At 46.2% G+C, this 24,986-nt stretch overlaps 1 protein-coding gene across 7 annotated transcripts in view; it reads right to left on the bottom strand.

The window, feature by feature from the left end:
• The window catches only part of FBXO31 (F-box protein 31), a 50,064-nt gene that overhangs the window by 8,841 nt on the left and 16,237 nt on the right, over positions 1-24,986 (bottom strand). For 4 of the 7 annotated variants that reach the window (XR_008391903.1, XR_008391902.1, XM_037142376.2 and 1 more), the window contains exons 3-10: positions 23,224-23,310; positions 19,538-19,614; positions 17,670-17,837; positions 17,004-17,078; positions 16,610-16,648; positions 3,923-4,032; positions 3,140-3,293; positions 1,660-1,979 (exon numbers count right to left, since the gene is read on the bottom strand). Coding sequence is in view for 5 of the 7 variants with exons in the window: in XM_037142376.2 (XP_036998271.2) it covers positions 1,660-1,979; positions 3,140-3,293; positions 3,923-4,032; positions 16,610-16,648; positions 17,004-17,078; positions 17,670-17,837; positions 19,538-19,614; positions 23,224-23,310 (1,030 nt within the window). In the remaining 2 variants the exon portion in view is untranslated. The remainder of the gene's footprint in view (positions 1-1,659; positions 1,980-3,139; positions 3,294-3,922; positions 4,033-16,609; positions 16,649-17,003; positions 17,079-17,669; positions 17,838-19,537; positions 19,615-23,223; positions 23,311-24,986) is intronic. The other 3 variants (XM_037142373.2, XM_037142374.2, XM_037142375.2) reach the window with 3 other exon arrangements.

Here is a 24,986-nt window from a genome sequence, read left to right as displayed (position 1 = left end):
TAAGGCCTTGCAGACAAACGAAGCAGACAGGGAAGGCTCACAGCAGGCCCTCCCAAGCCATGGAGCCACTAATATTCAGCATGGGTTGGAGGACCACCCTGTGGCTATGCCAGGGGCCTGGACCAGACCTCCAGACTGGATGGCCCCAGCCTGCTGGTCGGCTGGCCATGAGCTACTAAGAGTTGTCAAGTTTTCCAGGGATAACAGAGCCTTTTCCTTGCATGGCCTTTCAAACGGGCACGTAATATACAGCATAGGGAAAAGAGTCAACATTATCCTAACAACTCCGCAGGGTGACAGATTTATTAGACTTATTTTGGTGATCAGAGTGTAAGGAATATAGATGTCAAGACACCATGCTATACACCTGAACCTAATATAATATTGTATGTCAACTGTAGTTTTAAAATTTTAAAAACCTGACAAAAAGTTTACATCAGATGAAATTATATTGGAATGCTATTTGTATGTCTCCCTCTGGAAAAGCTAAATTCAGTCACTTGTATCATAATTGTATAACAAGCAGAAAATGAAATAATGTTTTTCTGCCAAGCCCACTAGATACCTAAACCGCCTTCAGGGAGCTTGGCGTGCAGTGCGCACTGTGAGTCTGCACATGAACAGCCGCTCAGACCACTGCAGGCATGTGGCACAGCAGTCGGCCCAGACACAAAGGGAAACGGACTTGCGCAGAACTTGAAAAGGGTGGCGAGTCAGCTGTAATGCCTGAAACTGACAGACTATTCCCTCAAAATATCCATTACGGCAACTGCATAGAACTTCCTCTGATAATGGAATGTCCTCGACCTGCATGTGCGATATGGTAGCCATCAGCCACATGCTGAGCCCTTGGGGCCAGTGCAACTGAGGACCTTTTGAATTTTACTGACGTTAGTGAAAGTTAAGTAGCCCAAAGTATAGGGGACTGGGACGAGGGTCTCGTAATCGATCTGCCAGGGAATGGCCTGAATGGCAGGGCTGGGACTGACTGGCTGAAAGCAGAGACCAAGACAAGACTGTAACAACAGCAAGTCAGGTGAGGTGCTGGCAGCCTGGGAGAGGTCTTGTCCCAAGAGCAGAAACCCTGACCTCTGCACAGAGGGGAGCAGCAATGCCAGCCCCTTACCACATGTTGTCTGGGCTGGGGTTCACTTGGGTGGCCAATTAGGAGCTGGCCAAAAGTAACCGAGGAGGGCAGAAAAATAACAGAAATGAGGAAGGAAGTTAAGAGAAGAAATCACAGGAAGAAATAATAATCTGACGTCCAAACTACCTCCATTAAGAGATGAATGGCAAACCCACAACAGGCCTTACCAGCAAGGACATCCAGTGAACTCCAAGCAGGCTTTCTACGTGGAGAGGTGTGGGCTGAGGGAGAGTCCTCCTCCTCAGTGTCTGCTTCAGTGCTACCTGACATCCTGCCTCATATCCCTTTCACCTTAGTAACTATGTGACATGAGGCATTCTGGGAGGAGTCTTCACACATGGCAATTCTAATAAGCCCAGTCTGAGGCTCCCGGAAGGGATGTGAAGGGTCTGAGCTGGGGCTTGGACCCAGCTGCTAGAAGCTCCCATTCCGGGGCAGGAAGCCCCCACACCAGCCTGTCAGAGCCTGGGCCCACCATGAAGCCCAGTCTTCGCGCACCCTCGTGTCCTTACCACATCCTGCAGGTTCGGGGGTAGTCCTCGTTCCTTGAGGTCACACCCACAGGCAGAACAAACTGGACAGGCTGCTCCTTCAAAGCTGCAGCCCCTCTGTCCCCAGGCTCCCAGACCTTCTCAGTGGGTGGCCTGGCACCCTCACTGTCCTCTGTCCTGTCTTCTTGCTGCTGCTGCTCCTGGCGCACCTGCTCATGAACCTCCAGGACGATGCGGGAGAGCTCATTGAAGTTGCAGAGGTCCTCGACATTAGGCAGCTGGATGCGGTGCATGAGGTCAATCTCTACCGTTTGCTGCCCTGCAGGAATATTGGGGTCACCCTGTGGAGCGAGTAGGTGACAGTGAGCAAGGCTCTGAGGCCAGTAGAGACACACTCCAGCCTAGGTCCCACCTCTGGCCAGAAGAGCTCACTCTAGTGTTCCTGTTGATTTAGAAGTAATCCCTTGAGAAGTAATACCATTTTAGAAGCCTGTAAAATTAGCACATAGAGCAGGTCCCCCCCATCTGTAAAGGGGTCTTTGAGGCCAGAAAATGACAGCATCTACCAGGGACATGCTGAGGGTCCACAGGCACAATGGCTTATCTGCACTCAAAGACCTCAGGTGGGAACTAGCCTGTGATAATTGAAGAGACAGAGGTTTAGAGAACTCCACCCCCTCCCAGGGTGAGGCGGAGGGCAGCAGGCCTGAGAGGCCAGCCCATACAGGTCTGCCCAGAACACAGAAGCTCCTAAGTATGAACTCCAGGAGCTCTCCCAGGTCCTGCAGTTCTACAGGATTCCTGGGGCATGCCAAGATCCCCCCAGAAGAGCCACAGCATGCTAGGGACAAAGCTCTGATTCCAGGTTCTTGTTCAATAGGAACTTTCCCAAAAGCAGAGCGACCTAGGAAGACACAGGCTCAAGAGCAGCACTATGTGAGGACTAGGAAATGGTGCTGCTTCTTCAGGATGCTTTACTGCATCTGCCAGAAACTCACCCCAACAAACTATGCGTATGACAGGTGAGCACAGTGTGAATCACCAGGCCATGGAGTGGTCAACACAGGGCCTACTCCGCTCAACAACCCTCCAGCTGCTTTCTCAAGCTGCTGAGGCCAGGACAGGCAGTGAGGCCTGTGTGCTACCAAAGGGGGTCTCCAATGGCGAAGCCCTTGGGGTCACCTGCGGAGCTTGTGGAGCCCTTACCTAGCCCCCTAGCCATTAAATGAGAACCTGAAGGGTGGAACAAGGGCATCAATGTTTTCTCGACTTCAAGTATCTCGGTATGGAAAAGAAGAAGCGCTCACCATCCCCTGAGGCCCTGGTTGGGTGAGTCCAGGTGGGGCGCCAGGATCTGCATTCCCAACCAGCTCCCTGGGGAAGTGATGATGCAGTCTGGACCCTACTGAGGAGCCAGGGTGCAGCCTGCGGCACGATATACCAAGGCTGGCCTAACAAATCCACACAGGGCTGGACCTGGCCTGGCAGCCCCAAGACTTACTGTGATCTTCGTGGCCCTGGCATGCTTCCCATGGAAGCTGAGCATGACAATCTCTAGGCCGTGGCTGCCATAGGTGCCTTTGAAGAGGCCTGGCTTGATAAGGTCGTCTGGGTGGCTGGGCGGGAGGTAGATGCGGCGGTAGGTCAGGCAGTTGCTGTGGGGGAGTGGGTGGTGTGAGAGCTGCAGGGAGCTGCAGCAGTGCAGAGCCCACACCTCCCTGCCCCACCACGGGCAAGGCAGGTAGCCTAGCATAGCCAGGTCAGTGGGGAGCAGGGGCACCCCACATTCCTGAGCCATGCATGCTCACCCACCCACATGTGCAGGGCACCCTCACACCTTCTCTGATCCCAACAAGGCTTAACAGAGGCTCACATGTCCCTGCCAGGCGCCCCAAGGCTGCTGGACTGAAACTCGCAGTGGAGGGAAGGGAATGACACTCCTGATCTGTCACCCTGGGGCAGGAATCCAAAACTACGCAGGGGACATAGCAAAGAGGCTAAACAGGGGCTGCAGGGACAGGGCCAAGGGACAGAGAGGTGGGAAAGCAGGCCTCCCAGGGCGGAGTGGGAAAACAACCCCAAGGGTTAGGTACACACAGCAGGGCAACTAGAGCGTCCTGCTGGTGGATGCTGATGATAAATAAGACAGAAAACATACGGGGGGCAGGTGAGAGGTGGGCATGGGGACTGTGCTCACAGGAGCCACAGAAGAAGGTACTAAGTTCACAACACTCCCACAGAGAGGGACTGTGCCCATCGTACCCACAGAGGGGGCTGCACGTACTCATACTGACTGGTATAGATGAACTTCATCAGGATGAGCTCCTGCATGTGCTCATGGAAAATGTCCTCCAGCGTCCGCCCCCATTCTTCCCTCAGCCACGTTCGGAACTCCTTCCAAGAGAACACAGGTCATGAAAACCACCATGACACAGGGACACGGGGAGGCTGTTCAGGGTCATGCTGAGTGGACAAAGCAACATTTTTATAGTTGTGGGTGATGCTGCGGGCACACTCATGACAAAGGAATCCACCTGGGTGGGCACATGAAGACAGGGCTGAGCAGGAGAATAGGAATCTACCATGAGTTTGCTCTCTCAGCGCCTGGCCTCCCTTCCTGTGGAGGCAATGCCACTGGTGAAAAATGAGGGGCTCTGGTCCCTGCTTTCCTAGAACACATAAGCCCAGACTTCAGGGGAAGAAGCAGGGACATGAGGTCCCTTCAGGTGAGGCCGGGGCCACAGTCCATGTCCGGAGATCCCAGAGAAAAGCCACATGAACCTCCCTTCATGCCCACCTGGGAAACAATAGGGGTCTACACGGAACTTGCTCGACACTGCCCAGCATCTGAGCCTAGCTCAGTCTTCTGGCAGAACAGCAGGCACAGCAGGACTCTGTCGCTAAATCCCGTGCTGGGTGAGCTGGCCAGAGTTGCTTCCTGCAGCTGCCCATGAGGACCATGATAGATTCAGCTGGAGTCAAGAGACTGGGTGGATTTCCCTTTCTCAAATGTGCCTTTAGAGTTATACTGTATGTTCAGTGAGTATATGCACCCAAAGGGAACTTTTATAAGCACTGAGTCCCCAAAGATCAGTAATTCATTATGGAATCAAACACTGTGAAGGATGTTTAGTGCTTAACTGCTTCACTGCACATTTAACTTAATCCAGAGAACTGAGTTCCTAGCTCAGTATAGTGGTTCTAATGATTATCTAGAATTAGCTCTATAAACAGAAGCAAAACCTATTTATCAAAACCACAAAAGAGCTACAATCTGTCAACTGCTTTAATATGTTACTGGCCCAAATCTGAAAACAATAAAAACTACTACAGTCACTAAGCACAACTGTTACAACTACAAAGTCAATATGTAAAATCAACTGAATTTTTATATACTAGCATCACGAAATTGTAAGAACTCCTACTTACAATAGCCTAAAACAAAACAAAACCACAGGACTTGGGAGTAAGTATTACAAAATATGTGCAAGACCTCCACTCTGAAAACCCCAAGACTGCTGAGAAAAAGTAAAAGAGGCCTGATAATAGTCCGAGATCTCTACGGACTGGAAGACTCAGCATTGAGTCAGCAATTCTACACAAACTGACCTACAGATTCAATGTCAATCAATCCCACCAGGCTAGCCTTTCTGTAAAAACTGACAAGCTGATTCTGAAATTCATAGGGAAATGAAAAGAACCTAAACATCCAAAGCAGTCTTGCAAAAGAATAAAGCTGAAGGACCCACACTAGGTCAGCTAGTTTTCAACAAAGCTGACCTAGCCACCTGGTAGGGAAAGGAAAGTCTTTCCACAAATGGTACTCCAACAAGTGGACATGCATATGGAGAAAAAGAACCATGATCCCCACCTCATGCCAAACACAAAAAATAATTTGAGTTACAGACCTAAACATAAAGTGAAGCTACAAAGCTTCAAAAGATTCTCTGTCACTTGAAAATAGGCAAAGATTTTTAGAACACAAAAACAATAACCATAAAACAATTTAAAAATAATACTTCACTAAAATCAAAAGCTTCCACTTAATGGCTCAACTCATGGAAGGCCCTTAATAAAACAAATAAAGAAATAACAAATAAAATGGAAGCAAATGAGTGTAATGAACAAGGATTTCAATGTTGCCATGATAAATAATCAGACTTTAGCTAAATGCCAAAGAGAAGATGGCTTGTGAATAGTCATAATCTTATTTACTTTGCATGAAAAGGTCAAAGTCATTATACCAGCCAGACCCAATTACTCAGAAACAAATAACTTTTAAACACGTTTATTAAAAAATAATCTTATAATGTATATATATATGTAAGGAAAATCATAGGGGCCTAGAACACGTAAGACCAGACCAGAGTAACATTATCTGGGGCTGACTCCCCATGCGCTAGCACTGCTCAATCAGTCCAAACCTGCACCAACGGCCCAGGAGAGGTGCGCTAACACTTTCCCTGTTCTGCAGAGGCTCGGGACTTACAAAAGTAGAGAAACCTTCCCAAAGTCACCCAGCTAGTGAGTGACAGAATCGGAGCTAACCCAAGTCCACATGCTAACTGGTTTTGCCTCTAGCAAGGCCAATATGAGAGCCAACAGGAGTGTGGGAGCTGGGCTCACCTGCCCTAAAGGACCATCCGTACACAAGAATCATCAAACTGACAACATGTAACAAGAATTTGGAACACCTTCAGGGCATTTACCTGGCAATATCTCTTTCTGCATGATCCAAAATCCACATAAAGTTTTGCACAGAGATCAGATAGTGAGATGACAGCAGTGACACTTGGCATTTTCCTAGTGTGATACCCTATTCAACCCTCCAGAATCACCTGGGGTGCACAGGTCATTATAATCTCTATTTCAAAAATAAGGGCTGAGGCTCCCAGAGGGTAAGTCACTCAAGCATGTGGTCAAGAGGGTAACAGAAGAAACATGAACATTTGAGACAAACCCCATGCCCACCTGCAGGAGAATGTTTACATCCAATTACATCACAGCAAGATGACGGAATGCTATGCTGAATGAAAAATAAATCTTATGAAGGGTTCTAATGAGACTGGAAAATATCTCTGGAGTAACAAGATTAAAAAATCCAGCTGAGAGAGTAAAATTGTAATTCCATCAGAAATGCCAAAAAACAAAGGGAGGCTGGAGAATGGGCTTTGAGACAACTCCTACGTGGTGGGGCTGTGCTAGCACTTTTCCCTTCAGATTCTGATGATTTTGTATTTGATGATAATAAAGCATCATTTTAATAACTGGGTGATTACTTCCCCAGCTCTGCTCCTCCCTGCAGCCCCCAGGATTCAAGAAGGCCTGGACAGGAAGTGGTGGTGGCTGGGTCTTGGCCATCATCCATGAAGACAAGCCGAGCAGTGTCTGCACTGGGGAGGCAGAGTCTGGGGCAGCCTGAGGGCTACACTCCTCAGGCTGTACTCCTCACGGAACAGCCTGAACTTGGCCTTCAAAGGTGCACACAGCTGGCAGCCATCCTGGGCCTAGAGTTTGCATGCAAGTAAGTGGGAAAGTTGTCAAGCCCTGTGGGTGCAGTTTATGACATTACAGGGCCAGCTTCTGGTACCGATGGAGTGTAAAGCCCATGTGAAGGGCTGGGCAGGACTACTCACTGGTTTCTTCATGAGCAGGATGCTAAAGGGACCGACCACAAGCTACCATGAGCTACCAGAGACTCAAAAACGGCCTGAGAAATGTACACTCAACAAATAGATAAAAGCTACAATGAATCTACTATATTTTAAAAGTTCAAGTTTTGGGGACTTCCACCAAGATGGAGGCGTAGGTGGAAACACTTTGCCTTCTCCCACAACCACATTTAAAAACAACAAAGTTTTAGCAACAAAAATGCAGCCAACTCATAGAAAATCGAACTATATGGAAGTCAGACAACAACGAACCCTTCAGCCAAACCGGTAAGAGGGGCAGACCCAACGGCAGAGCGGGGTCGGGCAGAAAAGACCCAATAGACCAACCCAAGGCGTGACCCAGGCGCACTGGCAGCATGGGCAGATCTCAGGTGTGGAGTAGTGGGCTGACCCACTGAGGGCGCAAGGCAGTGGACCCACTGAGGGCTGACTGTGGTCACACATTTGTGCCCAGATAAACCGTAAACCGGTGAACGAGCGAGCAGTGAGATGGACGGTGCAGGCCACAGTGGAAGGAAATGGCAGGGGGATCGCTATTGTCCCTCTCTGACCCCGCCCCCACATACAGCATCACAAACCAGAGACCTTGGTGGCCTCCCTCTGACCTGCCCCCACATACAGCGTCACAAACCAGCGACTTGGGTGGCCCCACCCTGGTGAATACCTAAGGCTCTGCTTCTCATATGTAACAGGCACAAACAGATCAAAACATGGCTCAAGAACAACTCAGAGCCGATAAATCTAAGTGAGGAAGAAATAGCCAAACTTTCAGATGCACAGTTCAAAACACTGGTGATCAGGATGCTCACAGAACTGGTTGATTTTAGTCACAAATCAGAGGAATAATGAAGGCTAAACTAATCAAAATGAAGGGAAATGCACAGGAAACCAACAGTAACGGAAAGGAAACTGGGACTCAGATCAAAGGAGTGGACCAGAAGGAAGAAAAAAATTACCAAACAGAAAAAAATGAAAAAACAAGAATTCAAAAAAATGAGGAAAGGCTTAGGAACCTTCAGGACATCTTTAAACATTCCAACATCCGAATTATAGGGGTACCAGAAGGGGAAGAGGAACAGCAACAAGTGGAAACCTTATTTGAACAAATTATAAAGGAGAACTTCCCCAATCTGGCAAAGGAAATAGACTTCCAGGAAATCCAGGAAGCTCAGAGTCCCAAAGAAGTTGGACCCAACAAGGAACACACCAAGGCACTTCATCATTACATTAGCCAAGATTAAAATGAAGGAGAGAATCCTAGAAGCAACAAGAGATAAGGGGACAGTCACCTACAAAGGAGTTCCCATCAGACAGTCAGCTGATTTCTCAAAAGACACCTTACAGGTAAGAAGGGGCTGGAAAGAAGTATTCCAAGTCATGAAATCCAAAGACCTACATCCAAGATTGCTCTATCCAGCAAAGCTTTCATTTAGAATGGAAGGACACACAAAGTGCTTCTCAGATAAGGTCAAATTCAAGTAGTTCATCATCACCAAGCCCTTATTATATGAAATGTTAAAGGGACTTATCTAAGAAAAAGAAGTTAAAGAAACATGAACAGTGAAAGGACAGCAAACCCACAGTTATTAACAACCACACCTAAAACAAAAGCAAACTAAGAGGACAGCTAGATCAGGAGCAGAACCATAGAAATGAAGATCACATGGAGGATTAGCAACAGAGGAGTGGGAGAAGGAGAAGGGGGGAGAAGGTGCAGAAAATAAGTAGCATAGACGGTAGGTAGAAAATAGGGGGGAGGGCAAGAATAGTAGGGGAAATGTAGAATCTAAAGAACTTGAGACACATGGTCATAAACTAAAGGGGGGGATGGTGGGGGAGGGATGTGCAGGGTGGAGGGGAATGAAGGGGGGAAATAGAACTGTAATGGCATAATTAATAAAATATATTTTTTAAAAATAATTTCATTTAGTTATTTTTCAAGTACAGTTTTTTTGTTTATTTCTCCCATCCCAGCCCCCGCCCCGTGCTCCCCACCTCCCTCCCATTTCCACCCCCCTCGGTTCTCATCCCTGTGTTCTTCATATTTGTTCCTCCAAATCCCCCCTTTCCCCCCTTAAATTCCCTTCCCTCTCCCCTCTGGTCACTGTCTCCTTGTTCGCTACTTCAGTGACTTTGTTTTTATTCTGCTTGCTTATTTGTTTTGTTGTTTAGCTTCCTGTTAAAGGTGAGATCGTATGGTATTTATCTTTCAACACCTGGCCTATTTCACTCAACATAATGCTTTCCAGTTCCATCCATTTTGTTGCAAAGGGTAGTAGCTCCTTCTTTCTCTCTGCTGCATAGAATTCCATTGTGTATATGTACGACTATTTTTTGATCCATTCATTTACTGATGGGCACCTAGGTTGCTTCCAACTCTTGGCTATTGTAAATTGTGCTGCTATGAACATTGTGGTGCACAGGTTCTTTGATACTGATGTTTTAGGACTCTTAGGATATAATCCTAGCAGTGGAATTGCTGGGTCAAAAGGCAGGTAGGTCGATTTTTATTTTTCTGAGAAAATTCCATACTGTTTTCCATAATGGTTGTACCAGTCTGCAATCCCACCAACAGTGAACTAAGGACCCCTTTTCCCCACAACCTCTCCAACATTTGTTGTTTGTTGCTTTGTTTATTATAGCCATCCTGACTGGTATAAAGTGGTATCTCACTGTGGTTTTAATTTGCATCTCTCTGATAGCTAAGGATATTGAGCAACTCTTCATGTCTCTGGATATTCTGTATGTCCTCCTTGGATAAGTGTCTGTTCAAGTCCTTTTCCCATTTTTTAATTGGGTTAGATGTCTTCTTAGAGTGGAGTCGTGTAAGATCTTTGTATATTTTGGAGATTAAACCTTTGTCTGAGGTATCATTGGCAAATGTTTTCCCATACAGCTGGTTGTTTTTTTAATTTAATACTGTTTTCTTTAGCCACGCAGAAGCTTTTTATTTTGATGAGATCCCATTTGTTTATTCTTTCCTTTATATTTCTTGTTCTAGGGGACATATCAGTAAAAATGTTGCTGCGTGAAATATCTAATATTTTCTTGCTGATGTTCTCCTCTAGGACTTTAATGGTGTCACTGCTTATATTCAAGTCTTTTATACATCTTGAATTTATTTTGGTGTATGGTGTAAGTTGGTGCTCAAGTTTCATTTTTTTGCAGGTACCTGTCCAGTTCTCCAAACACCATTTGCTGAAGAGGCTATTTTTACTCCATTATATGTTACTGCCCCCTTTGTCAAATATTAATTGACTGTAGAGAGTTGGGTTGATTTCTGGGCTCTCTGTTGTTTCATTGGTCTATGTGCCTGTTTTTATGCCAGTACCAGGCTGTTTTTGATTACAGTGGCCTTGTAATACAATTTGATATCAGGTATTGTGATCCCTCCTACTTTGTTCTTCTTTCTCAGAAGTGCAGCTGCTATTCGGGCTCATTTATGGTTCCATATAAATTTTTGAAGTGTTTCTTCTATGTCTGTTAAATGTGCCATTGGTACTTTAATAGGTATTGCATTGAATCTGTATATTGCTTTGGGTAGTATGGACATTTTGATGATGTTAATTCTTCCAATCCATGAAAAAGGTATATGTTCCCATTTGTTTGTGTCTTCCCTGATTTCTTTCTTCAATGCTGTGTAGTTTTGTGCATACAGGTCTTTTACCTCCTTGGTTAGGTTTATTCCCAGATATTTTATTTTTCTTTTTGCTATATCAAATGGGATTTTTTTCTTGATTTCTGCTTCTGCTGATTCATTGTTCATATACAAAAATGCCTTTGATTTCTGGATATTGACTTGGTATCCTGCTGTTTTGTCAAATTCATTAATTAGTTTGAGCAGTTTTTTGGTAGAGTCTATAGGATTTTCCATGTACACTATCATGTCATCTGCAAACAGTGACAGTTTTGCTTCCTCCTTTCCTATTTGGATGCCTTTTATTTCCTTTTCTTGACTGATTGCTGTGGCCACAACTTCCAAAACTATATTGAATAGAAGTAGTGAAAGTGGACATCCTTGTCTTGTTCCTGATCTTAGTAGAAAAGCTTTTAATTTTTGCCCATTGAGTATGATATTGGCTGTAGGTCTCTCATATATGGCCTTTATTATATTGAGGAATGCTCCCTCTATTCTCACTTTGCTGAGTGTTTTTATCATAAATGGGTGTTGTACCTTATCAAAAGCTTTTCCTGCATCTATTGATATGATCATGTGTTTTTGTCTTTGCTTTTGTTTATGTGATGTATTACATTTACTGATTTGCAAATATTGAACCATCCTTGCATTCCTGGGATGAATCCCACTTGGTCATGGTGTATGGTCTTTTTAATATATTATTGGATGCAATTTGCCAATATTTTGTTGAGGATTTTAGCATCTATGTTCATCAGCAATATTGGCCTGAAGTTCTCTTTCCTTGTTGTGTCTCTGTCTGGTTTTGGAATTAGGATGATGCTGGCTTCATAAGAAGAATTTGGGAGTTTTCCATCTTTCTGGGTTTTTTGGAATAGTCTGTGGAGAATAGGGGTTAGCTCTTCCTTAAATGCTTTGTAGAATTCTCCTGTGAAACCATCTGGTCCAGGGCTTTTGTGTGATGGGAGTTTTTTGATTACTGCTTCAATTTCTTTTGCTGTTATTGGTGTGTTCAAATTTTGTTTCTTTTTCTTTAAGTTTTGGAAGATTATATTTTTCTAGAAATGTGTCCATTTCCCCTAGGTTTTCAAATTTCTTGGCATACAGTTCTTCATAGTAATTTCTTACAATCCCTTCTATTTCCGTGGTACCAGTTGTAATCTCTCCTCTTTCATTTCTGATTGTGTTTATTTGAGTCCTCTCTCTTCTTTTCTTGATGAGCCTACTTAAAGGCTTGTCTATTTTGTTTATCTTTTCAACGAACCAACTCCTGGACTCATTGATCCTTAAGATTGTGCTTTTTGTCTCTATGTCATTTAGTTCTGCTCTAATCTTGGTTATTTCCTTCCTTCTGCTTGCTCTGGGCTGTCTTTGTTGTTGTTCCTCGAGTTCTTGCAGGTGTAGGGTTAGGTTGTTTGTTTGAAATGTTTCTATCTTCTTTAGGTAGGCCTGTATTGCTATGAACTTCCCTCTCAGGACTGCCTTCGCTGTGTCCCATAAGTTTTGGGTTGTTATGAGTTCGTTTTCATTTGTTTCCAGAAACTTTTTGATTTCTTCCCTAATTTCATTATTGACCCATTCGTTGTTTAATAGCATACCATTCAGTCTCCATGATTTTGGGTGCTTTGGGTTTTTTCCTTTGGGGTTGGTTTCCAGTTTCAGTCCCTTGTGGTCAGAGAAAATGCTTGGTATGATTTTAATTTTCTTGAATTTGCTGAGGTTCGTTTTGTGTCCTATCATGTGGTCTATTTTTGAAAATGTTCCATGTGCATTTAAAAAGAATGTGTATTTAGCTTCTTTGGGACGAAGGGCTCTATATTTATCAGTTAAGTCCATTTCCTCTAGGGTGTTGTTTAATGCTGCAATATCTGTGTTGATATTTGGTTTGGAAGATCTGTCCATTTTTGATAGTGGGGTGTTAAAATCCCCTACTCTAATTGTGTTGCTGTCAATATCTTTCTTGAAGTCCTCTAAGATTTTCTTGATATATTTTGGTGCTCCTATGTTTGGTGCATATATATTTACGATGTTAATGTCTTCCTGGTGGATTCTTCCCTTGAGTATTATGAAGTGACCTTCTGGATCTCTCTTTATGGCCCTCTTTTTGAAGTCTATTTTGTCTGATATGAGAATTGCTACCCCAGCTTTTTTTCCTTGTCTGTTTGCTTGGTAAATTTGTTTCCAGCCTTTCACTTTTAGTCTGTGATGGTCTTTTGTCCTGAGGTGGGTCTCTTGTAGGCAGCATATGTGAGGGTCATGCTGTCTTATCCATTCTGCTATTCTGTGTCTTTTGATTGGAGCATTTAATCCATTTACATTTAAGGTTATTATTGATAGGTACTTACTCATTGCCATTTTTGTACCTGTGTTCCTCTCTTGGTTGTAGGCCTCTGGTTCTCATTACTTGGAATATTTCTTGCCATTCTCTTCTTGCTTGAAGTGTTTCCATTGAGAAGTCAGTAGCTAACCTTATTGGGGCTCCCTTGTATGTTACTTCTTTTTTCTCCCTTGCTGCCTTTAAGATTCTCTCTTTGTCTTGGAATTTTGCTATTTTGATGATGATGTGTCTTGAAGTGGGCCTCCTTGGGTTCCTCCTGACTGGAACTCTCTGTGATTCCTGGATTTGTGTGACTTTTTCTCTCATTAAATTAGGGAAATCTTTTCTCATTACTCTTTCAAATATGTTTTCTATCCCTTGTTCTTCTTCTCCTTCTGGTAGCCCTATTATTCGGATATTATTACATTTCATATTGTCTTGTATTTCTCTTACTCCCTCTTCATTCTTTCTGTGTTTCTTTTCATTTTCCTGCTCTTTCTGTGAGATGCTTTCTACTTTGTCCTCCAGCTCGCTAATCAGATCCTCCGCCTCATCTATTCTACTTTTGAAACTTTCTACTGTGTTCTTCAGTTCGGAAATTGTATTCTTCATTTCCTCTTGTCCCTTGCTGATAGTTTCTATTTCCTTTTTCATGTTGATATAGTTTGCAGTGAGATCACTGTAGCTCCCCTGTAGTTTCTGGTAGCTCATTGTGAGCTCTTTGAACTTTCTGATCACCAGTGCTTTGAATTCAGTATCTGATAGTTGATTAGCCTCTATTTCATCTAACATTCTTTCTGAAGCCTCTGCTTTTTCTTTCATTTGGGGACTGTTTCTTTGTCTTCCCATTGTTTGTGAGACTCTTGTTAGCCTCAGCTTCTAAAATTGATCTGTTCTGACTCCCTGGGTTTATGTTGTGAACCTCTGTGGTATAATACCTGTGAATTTCAGTGGTGCAGACTCCTTCAGGTATCTTGATGTTCTTCGTTTCCACCTACTCCTTTTATTGTGTATGTGTAATCAGTTGTAGGAGGAGGCAAAACGGTTTATGACAGCAGAAGAATTTTTTATGATATTTACGGTCACAGCCAGCAGAGAGGAGATAGGCAATCTTTAGGCTATATATAGTGTTAACCATATTCTTCAGCCCAACTTGCCACTTTTACGAGAGGATGGACAAAAGATAAGCCTCTTGTTGGGGAGGGAAGGCTTGTTAGTTGGAACTAGAAAGCAATGAGGTTTTAGATGGTCAGATTTTGAGGTAAGGTGAGTGTAAGGAACAGTAAATGGGTGTAGTGTGTGAGCAAATAGAGTTAACCACTACAGTGATAGAATTCAGGGACCTGTACAATGGGCTAAGATCTGGGAGATGTGTTGTGAAGTAGTTACTGTTGTATAGATCAGCTATTATTTACAATAATATTAGAGCAGCACTCAAATAACAAACTCTGTGTGATCTCTCTGAGTAGGGGGTATAGAGCTTTAGGTAGTGTGCTAAAGGAAAACAAGTGACGTGGAGTTTAGAGGATTAGCAAAGCACTGTGGAGGAAAGGACAGGGGGAGCCTGTCTAATAATACAATATAACTACTCAAGACTGAGAAGCCTATACAGAAAGAGGAGGAATACAGAGATATTATTAAAATATAAAAGAAGTGAGAATAATGAAAAAAATATGCAACACCTTGTGGCTTCTCTGCTATAGGAAGGTGAAATTTGTCTCTCTGTCTCTACTGTTGAGATGCCCCTTCTTTGGGTCCCATTCTGGTCCTTTCACAGTTCCTAGTTGTTTGTGTCTCTTGTGGGTAAAAGGAAACGAAGCAACAAGCAATCAAACAAAAAGACAGGAGAAGGGAGGCGAAAGCGATGAATTTAAGAGGAAAGGAAGAAGGACTAAAACAGGGAAAAAGAAAGGAGAGGAACAAAGTGTAGAAAGATAAAGCAGTGATAAAATTAAAAAATATGTAAGATTACTAAACAAACGCACAAAAAAGTTACTAAAAAAAGGAAAAGAAAAAAAAACCCCAAACAAGCAACAACAAAAAAACAATAACAACAACAACAGAGAAACCCTCCCCTTGTTGGTTTCAAACTGTCCAGACTGGTTTTTCTGTTTGCAGCAGGATCTCCCTGTGGGTTGGGATGCCGGCGCAAGTGCGCGCACCAGCCAGGCTACTAGATTGGCGTGTGGGCGCCCGCACACTCACCAAGCTGCTTGGGTACCACGGGTTCTGGTAGGGTCCTTCCCAGTCCTGTGGCAGGACTCAACCACTTCTGCACCTGTGCACACCGGCCAGTGGAAACCAGCAAGGTGCTTCCCTGTGTCAGGGACTCAGAGGCTTCTGCGCCTGTGTGCACCCGCCAAGCTGTCTGGGATCCGAGAACCAGCAAGGTGCCTCCCAGCCCTGTGGCAGGGACCCAGAAGAATCCACTCCTGAGTGTGTCTGCCAGGCCATCTGGGACCCGAGAAACTGGGAGGACACTTCCCAGTCCTGTGGTAAGTCCCCAAATGCCTCCGCTTTACCCCGGCTCGCTGCAAGGCCGGGTGGGAAGCAAGCCAAGCTGTCCTGGCAGGAGAACACCTCAGTCCACTTTCAAAAACAAAAAAAAAAAACCCAAAACTCTCCAGACAGCCTGCCTCTCAGTCCAGCCCAGTCCCCAGCGAGACCAGTGAGGCCAATGTGTCTCTCAGTTCTCCCAGGGTTGGGACCACAGAGTCCGCAGTTGAACCGGGCCCTATGTCTTTATAACCCTCCCTGATAATGCAAGCCGGCAAGCAGACAGGTCTCTGCCCAGGTGTTGTCCGGTTTTGCTTATACAGGGAGCGGAGGAGCTGCTGGCCCACACTGGTGGCCACTGGGGCCGCTGTGTGCCCAGGCTCCTGTGGCAGACACCTCTGGTGTTGGTCTCAGACCAATGGCTCTGGTCCCTGGATGTAGAGGCAGCCCCGGGGCCACCTGGCCAGGGGCCCGGGCCCCAGCTGACGCTTTGTCTTTCCTCCGGTCCCCAAGACCCCACTGACCTGCCGCTTTCTGGTGTTTCAGCGTCCGTCACAATCTCTGTTCTTTTAATTTCACAAATGCTGGATAACCGATGGATTAGTGCGCTGCTTCTCTATAGATTTGCCAGGATTTTCACCCACGAGTACGGGAGCTAGAATCCGCTCCGTCCTACTCCGTCTCCATCTTCCCAGCACCCCTCAAGTTTTTCTTAAGAAATGAAAATATTTTGAAATGGCAGTATGACTTAGATCCTCAGAAAACTACAACTCGAAGACAAAGTAAAATTCCTCGTGTAAACAAAAGAAAGCACAAAAACTCCTAGTATAGCTGACACACAGGTTTACCCACCGTGAGGCCTGGTTTGAAAATCTCCATCACCAGGTCCACCTGTGGGGAAAATAGTGTGACTCTGAGAACAGCGCTCTCATCTCCCTGCAAATCAGCTCCAAGAAGAAACACACACGGCACAGGGACACCCTCAACAAAGCAGTGAAGGAGAACCACCTAATGAAAACTATTTCCTTCTGGTCATATTCTGAGGGTTGGAGGGGAAACAAAACCCTATGCTTGTGTACACACACCCACATGAGGCCATTTCCGACAAAAGGGTCAGACACACTCTCTGTGCCAACAACACCAGGATGAACCATGGGAGAGGGCCCTCATGTTGGTGGCATGTTGATGATGTCAAACCATTCAGCCTCATGTCTGCTCCTTGTGCACAGAAGGGGCGCGGGCTCACCTCTTGCCTCCCACCAGACATCCTGTGGTGGTCCGTCTGGTTACACTTGGTGGAGAACTCGTCCTTCTTCACAATCTTCAGCATTCATGACAAAGCAACAAGGGGAACGAATCAGTCATGGCATCTCCATCACACAATGAGCCCCTCCTCCTCAGTGCACCCCACTCATATGCAGAAGCCCAGGATGCATACAAATTGTGACCAGTCCAGAGAAGGGAGCTCAGAACCACCCGAGCACGCACTTCCTTCTGGAGGAATGGTGCACCCAAAAGAGAGGTATCTGTGCTTTTTTTAAGGGGACTCTTAGAGCAGGAAAGAAGGACTATCATTTTGTAGTCTTAGAGGTTTTTAAAAAAAGAACAGTGAGGAACGGTGTGGTTGGAAACAACAAATGGTTTTAACTGGATATTGACTGCAGAACTAGTGGAGGGGTCCAGCTAGTGATCCTCTGGGGAGCTACACCACAGCACCATAGCATAAATAATACACAGAATGGGTGGGGGCTAATAACACAGAGCCCTGTTTCCCCTGATCTGTGCGGACACAGGCTTGTAGCTATGGACACCACTGAAAACTCAGCTGGCACCTGGATGGGGAAGACCAGAGGAGACCTCGCCCTCGCCTGCACGTGACTGCGTGTCTAAGGGAGCCTGAGCACACACTCACCTGGATGTGGCCATTGTGGGGCCCTCTGTGGCCGTACATGCACTCCACTGTGGGTGATTTCCTCTCCGTCAGGTGGATTCTAAACAAGGGCTTGAATCGCATTGGGTCATCCACATGAGGGTCATGGGGAGGCAGGTACATCCAACCAATAATGAACAAGCCATCCACCTGTGGTGAGGAGAAAGGGCGCATGTCCACGTGAGGGTATGTGAGGCACCGAGGCAGAGGGCCTCACCCGCAGCTGTCCACAATGACCACCACGTCTCCACACCCCAGGCCCATGGAGAACCTCAGGGACGACAGACATCGAGATGCCCCTGATGTGTCACAGTGGGACAAGCACAGCACCACCACCAAGTGCTTGTTAAGTAGAGACTAGTTATCTAGTGAAAAACAATGTGACTACAGTTAATACCAGTCGATTGATCACTGCACTTCACTGAGAATAGAACTTAAATGTGTGATGATGCATACATTAATTAACTAGATAGTGGGACCATGAAGTATGCTTTACAAATCTTACAATTCTGTCAATACCTCAATAAACCTGAAAAAAAATTTTTTTAGATAGAAAAAAAGTTGTTAGATCTGAATCCAAGAAAACCTTTGAGAGAGAACTCCCAGATCTAAAGTGGAGGATGGGGGGAGCTAAATGATGTGAGAAAGAAGCGGAATAATCTAGCAAGTGATACCCAGTAAGTAGGGCAACTGACCTGAGAAAAAAATGGGGGTGCTGCTTTCAACAGGAGAGAGTCATGAGGCAAAACACACAAATACAATGTCAGTCCTGGTTTAGGTCCCAATCTGAATGGACCAGTTATCAAAAGGCAGCTGTAAGACAATGAGGGAACCTCACGTAGGGACTGGGTCTCAGGTAACATCAAGGAATTACTGCTACTTTTGGAAGGTGTGATAAGAACTGATGGATATGGAGGAAAACACCGGAATTTTTAGAGATCCACACTGAAGTATGAACAGATGAAGTGACACAGGCCTGGGATTTGCTTGAAACTTCCTCCTGAAAACAGAACACCAAGAGGCAGAGACAGAGGCCACGAACTTGGTGCACTAATGATAGCTGCGAATCCCGGCGGTGGGCATTGGCAATTCGCGCTACCATTCCTGCTACTCTTGTGTGTTTTAAACAGTGATAGAAAGTGGCAGAGCTTAGATCAAAGGACATGCAGTCCCCACACACATGCTCAGCACAAAGGTGCCACATTCTCAGTGGAGGGACAGGGACGACCCTATTTGAAATGACCCAGCCATTACTCCTGCCTTCCCAGGAGAGCCTAGACCCATGGCTTCTACCTCTAGCAACAGGAGGAGAGAATTTACTCACTTTTGCGACGAACCAGTCTGAGATGAGAGCCAGTTGCCGTGGTTCAGTCATGGGATACATTTACCACCCTCCCCAACTAAAAGAAAAAAATATGCCCACGCTGGGAACTGTTGCGTTGTCCCTGAGAGAACATTTTAAAAGTCAGGCTTTTAAACATAACATATGTAAAGTGTGTTTCTGAATGAATGCTGCCACCAAATACAATTATAAAGTAATACTTATTCCTGTCCAAACCCCACCTGGTGAGCAACATACACAGAGTGACAGTAACCAGAGTCACTAGGTGGCCCATTTGGACCAGGCTCGGAAAAGCCACACTGAGGCTGCCCAGAGCCACTGTGAAGCAGACTCACTGGTATTACAAGATGTGGAGCCGGTCTTCTGGACTGGGCTTCCGGCATGAGCCAGTGAGAAGGAAAACAGGGGCAGACCACCAGCATTCCTCAGGGGGCACTAGTGCTTGGCCCTAGGGCTTCTGTTCAGTCCTGACTTCATAGGAATGCATAGGCGAGGCTCTTGGACTTACCACCACATTCAGCAGTCCTCCGTAGGGCCCGATATCTGGCTGCCATAATCCCAAGATGTGTCTGTATCTGTGCAGCACTACAGGGAGAGAGAGAGCAGGTCTTCGTTTTAGAGCCAACCAATCTTCACTTTAAAGTACATCAGAGGAAAGGGCAGGAGGAAGAAGACAGAACGATGAAGAAATGACGAAGGCTTGCAACAGAGCCTTGTAAATAAATGTGGATTTAAGCAAAGCTTACCTACAAAATTTTCTAAAGAATTCCAAGAATGAAAAAGTCTTTGAAAAGCATAATAAAACAGACAACAGGGTCCTTTTGAAACCCAGCCTGGACGTGCGCAGGTCCAGTGACAGGGAACTGCTGCCTTGTAAGATGCGGGCTGAGCACCGTTATGAAGTGGTGAGCCTCCTGTCCATTTATACAGCTGAGGAAGCGTGGGATTCCTTAAGAGGTGGGGTAGAGTCCACAGTGTCCTGGGGCTGGATACTAAGAATTCAGTTGAATCATCGCTCCATTTTAAAAGCACCACACTTCCCCGCCTTATTTCCAAAGCAACACACACATTCACTGAAGACAACTGGAGAGAAAGAAACCCAGTGCCAACCTGAAACCCCAGCACAGCGATGACGAGCTGCAGTAAACATTTTGGAAAATGTCCTTCCCTTCAGTTTCCTCTGCCTTTGCACATGTACTTGTTGGGTGAATAAGGTCAATGAATTAATGGGCAGCCAAGTTTCACAAGGCCTTGACTGCCGGGAGTAGGGCCTGGGGTCTCTGTGCAGACAGAGTGTGCTGGTTAACTCCGCGCACCAACTGGAAGGGACCACAGGGTGTCCAGACATTGGTCAAACATTATTCCGGATGTGCCTGTGAGAGTGTTTCTGGCTGAGGCTGGCATTAACATCGGCAAAACTGACTGCTCTCCCCAGTGTGGGGGGCCTCATGCGATCAGGTGGAGGCCCCGGGCAGAAGGAGGCTGATCTCCCACCAATAGGAGGGAGCCACTCCTGCCTGGCGGCGAGAGCTATGTTTTCTCTAACCACGAACTCTAAATGTGGGCTCTCCCTGACTAGAGTAGGAGGTTAACTCCTGTAAATGAGGGAATTTCCTCTTGCCTGACAGCCTTCAGCTGGACACTGGGTAAAAGTGGCCTGTCTACCTCCTCACCGTGTGGTGGGCAACCTTCTACCAAATTCCGCGCATCCACTAGAGCAATGTGGAGCACTGCCAGGTTCTAGGTCAGAACCTCAAAACCCAGAGCCCTACAGTTAGTTATTTTTAAGTTCAAAATGCACTTCAACAGCCACTATCAATTTGTACACAGGGCATGTTTTAGACATGCTGTAAGGACAATACATCCCCTAGGATGCTTCCAACTTCTTATAGACATGAATTAGCAAGAATATGAAGAAACATATGGCCCAATATTGAGAAAAATAAACAAAAGTGACACTGCAAAAACTGCTAATAATCTGAGGTCACAATGCCCCGAAAGAGCCAGAATCTTCATCCTCAGACGATGCTGATTTGCTTCTTCCTGGGACAGCATCACGCACTAAGACTGTTGATCCTCTTTTCCCACAAAACATGGCCCAAAGGCTTTTAAGAGACCAGGGGACACAAGTTCTCAAAAGCTCCAGGAATAGTATGAATGGATGAAGTGCAAGAAACAGTGCAAGGTCCCAGGCACCTCACAAGCCAACCATCACAGCAGACTTTTCTGGGAAGTCTGGCTAACGGCAGAGAAGAAATTCTAAGCTGCACTCCATGAGAACGTTCTAGGGGCACTGGAATACCAAACACTGGGGCACAGAGAGGTTTGAAACTGGGGTTGAAATGACTTTTTTTCACACATGTAATTTTTTTCTCCTTACAGTCATAGAGGTAACAGACCACTCAGATTAAATGTGTCCACAGAGAAATGCAACCAATGCTTACATTACATTTTCATGTATTTTCTGGATCTTCAAGTTTTCTACGAGGATTGCTACATTCTTATACCTACACCCACACCTTAGAGAGGACAGCAGTCTCCACTTGGAGCAAGTCTCTTGTAAGCTGTCAGCTACCTGCAGCTGGGGGACATCCAATTCGTGGCTATAGTGCAGATGCTCTGCAAGTTGTGAAAAGTCTGGACTCAAGACACATACTTTACAAGCTGCAGAAAGCTTCTGACAAGCCAGCCCTTGGGAACAAAAAGAACACACCCCTGACACAGACCTAGGCACTTCCTAGGTCCCAGCCACTGAGCCACCTTCCCACAGGTGGGTCAGAATTCCATTCTCGGTCTCAGGTATAAGTTCCAGGTAGACTGTTGTTCTAGAAGAACCCTGCAGCAAATATATGACTTAATGAGCCTCTAAGTGCTTGTCCACTTGTATTTAAAAGCCCATGCCAGGCTGTTCCCGTCAGCACAGCCGTGGTGATTGACTGATGGTTCTCATCAATAAGTGCTACATCACGTTCTCTCCCACGAGCCTGGAGAAGGCACCTTGGCTCACTTTCTCCTTGGCTCACTGACTTGGCCCACCAAGCAGGGAGGGTGGGTTGGTCTATGACAAGATGTTCTAGAGGCTACTTGCAAGGGGGTTTGGAAAAGAACAGAAGAATTCATGCCTTCAGACTTGGCCCACTCATGCCCTTGCCGCCCAACCGCAGCGAAGGAGCCCCCTCGCCCCGCCCCCCCCCCCCCCGACCCTGTCTTCACTCAAGCAGCTCAGCTCTGGGACTGATGACACAAACACTGTGAGTAGCATTCACAGTTGTGCACAGGGCTCAGACACCACCCCAAGCACGCTGACCAGTCCTGGCATCTCCACACTGCCTCCGTGGTGGTTCTCTGGAGTAAATAAAATGGGACCAGCAAGCATTTTAACTGCACATCCAGAGCCTGGCAGGAGTAAGGAGAAATTCCATAAACAACTCTATTCCTTGTGTTCCAAGTAGGTTTTGTTAGAAACTGTGCCCTTATAAGACGTAGAAGTGGGTCTGGTCCACTCAGGGGATGCTAACACAGGGCACACTCAGCGGGGCTGAGGTAATAAGCAGCAGGGGGTCCTTGCAAGCAGTATTTCTAATGTCTTTCTTGAACACTGAAATTCACACTCTCCATCTCAGCTCAACCTAGTAAGAAGTGGAGATACCCTTAACCACGATGGAATATGGCTTAGGAAAATTTCCAGAGCCCAAGTAATGCCAATCAAGAGGAATCAGGTTCTAAATAATCAACTGTTCCTACATAGTTTTGTCTCATGTGTATACAGGTACAGGTGTATGTCATTTTTTCAAATTCACATATGCTGTCCAAACACAACTAACTACTGAAGCCTAGAAGTAAACCATTTACATTTCATTTTGGAATACAAAGGTTTTATGGCCTCAACTCTATTCTCTCCTGTCGGCCTCAATAAATGGTAAGTGCTAAAATGTGTGTTAATAGAACGATCACACTGGCACTCCCCCAAAACACAAAAGATACTGCGGAAACCTGGCCCAGGCCACCGCTCAGGTGGGATCCTGGTCATGGCCGAGCCACAGAGAATGCTGCGGAAAGCTGAAAAGACAGCAAAAGCCAAGGTCAGCTTGTTCTTAGGACCAAAGCATCCGCGTGCTGTGAGTCAGAGGTCCCTCTCCACGCAACTTGTCACCGTGCTCCCCCGCCAAAGCCAAAGCAGCAGGAGGTACATACGGCAGGTGTACACATCTCTGTACTCCACGTGCTCGTAATCAGGAAGAATTTTCATGAAACGTCCCGACTTCACACGAGGGTTTACACCTGAACAGACACAGCAGGGAAAGGGCTAAGGATGGCTCTGCTTTCACAATGGTATTAACAGTTTTCATGTGACTCAACACTCTTTCCCTCTCTGCCATCATACTCAACCCTGGTACCTTAAGAGGCAAAATACTGCCAAAATGAGAGGCCTGGCTGGAGAGAAAATGTGCTGTATCTCCCTTTTAATCAGTAGATTCACACCAGGAACTCAGGACGGCAGGCAACCCTGGGGCCCTCTCCACGGCCACTCTCCTTCCTCCCACAGCTGTCATGGATCAATGGAGCTCACTGAGGTAGGAGAGCAGAAGGTGCGGTGGGGGACGTTTGGAGTGGCTGTTCTGGGAGCCCTGGTGCCCCAACTAAGATACCCAGCTTGGACAGTGTATGCCTAATGTTTTCCTTCGTTTGTGTTTGTTTTGTTTGGCTTCAGACTATGGACAACATCTGCCAGCTCCTAACTCAGACCCGTCACTTCTGACTCAAGGCTGGCTCACTCTCACCTATGCCAGCTTGGGTTGACCTTCTTGTACTATCTAGCCAAGAAGCTAAGTAATTTTCTCCTGGATAAGGCCCTCAAAGCAAACTCAGAAAAACATGCTCCTGAACCGTGAGAACTGCTTTAGCTGGTGATAAATGAAACTCTTTAGAGTACTACATAAAGATAATATGAATTATTCTCTGAATTTCCCAACTATTTACACAGGGTGAATAATAACCAGTCAAAAGAAATCTCCAGATATCTTCCTCGGTCTGCCCACCTGCCCCCACGCACACGTGTGTGTTCACCCCCCCACAGCCCACATCCCCAGTCTGCTGCCCACCTCCTGACTTACCACTGGCCACACCACCCCTTCTCCCTGGCAGTCCTTACACACCTATGGAGAAGAGACTGTTCCCTTGATATGACTGGGCCTGTCCTGCAAGCTGGACCTGAGCCAAAAACCCAGGCTGTTTCTCCAAACCCCCTTACAAATAGGCTGGTCAAAAATGATGTTTGTTCAGACATAAATCAGCACCCTCCTTCGCCTCCTGCTGTGCACCGGCCCTGGAACAGGTGGTTGTCCCCACCGGGCCAAGCACGTAGTTTCCCACACCTGGCAGCCTTCACGCACTAGTTCCTCCGGCTAGCACCCCTCTTCCCTGTGTAATTCTTTGGTGCCTGTTGAGTGGTGAGGGGATCCATTTCATCCTGCAGCTGCTGCCCCAGACATGCCTCGTACCTCAGTTTCCCCCAATAAACTCCGTTAATTACCAGACTGCAGTGGCTGGCCTCTCTCTTCAGTCTCTTACCAGCCCTGACCTACAGAGGTACATTTTTCCACCTTGGGGCTTTTCCCTGGGTCTGTGTGTACAAACACCACGTGCCTGCCCACCTGTGCCCAGATGTCCCCTCTATAGGACAGCTGCCAGAGGGCCCAGACAACACCACTGCCCAGACCTGTGGGGCCTCATTTACCACACATGCTGTCCTCTGGGTGTCACAGCCTGTCATGCCCAGGACGTGTGAGCACCTGCCTCCCTCCAGGACGCTATTTTGAGTGCTCACAACTCTTAAAGAAAGAATTGTCTTCATGCTGCGTTAGGAGAATGTTATCAAACAGCCTCAGAAAACTCAAAAAGCAGTTATTGAAGATGAGCACTTGTCACACTAGAGAGTCATAAAAGCCAGCTGGCCA

This window comes from Artibeus jamaicensis, unplaced genomic scaffold, assembly GCF_021234435.1.
Source record: "Artibeus jamaicensis isolate MK-2021 breed Jamaican fruit bat unplaced genomic scaffold, CSHL_Jam_final contig_464, whole genome shotgun sequence".
In the NCBI taxonomy this organism is placed as follows: Eukaryota; Metazoa; Chordata; class Mammalia; order Chiroptera; family Phyllostomidae; genus Artibeus; species Artibeus jamaicensis.
This window is presented reverse-complemented; position numbering and strand designations above follow the sequence as displayed.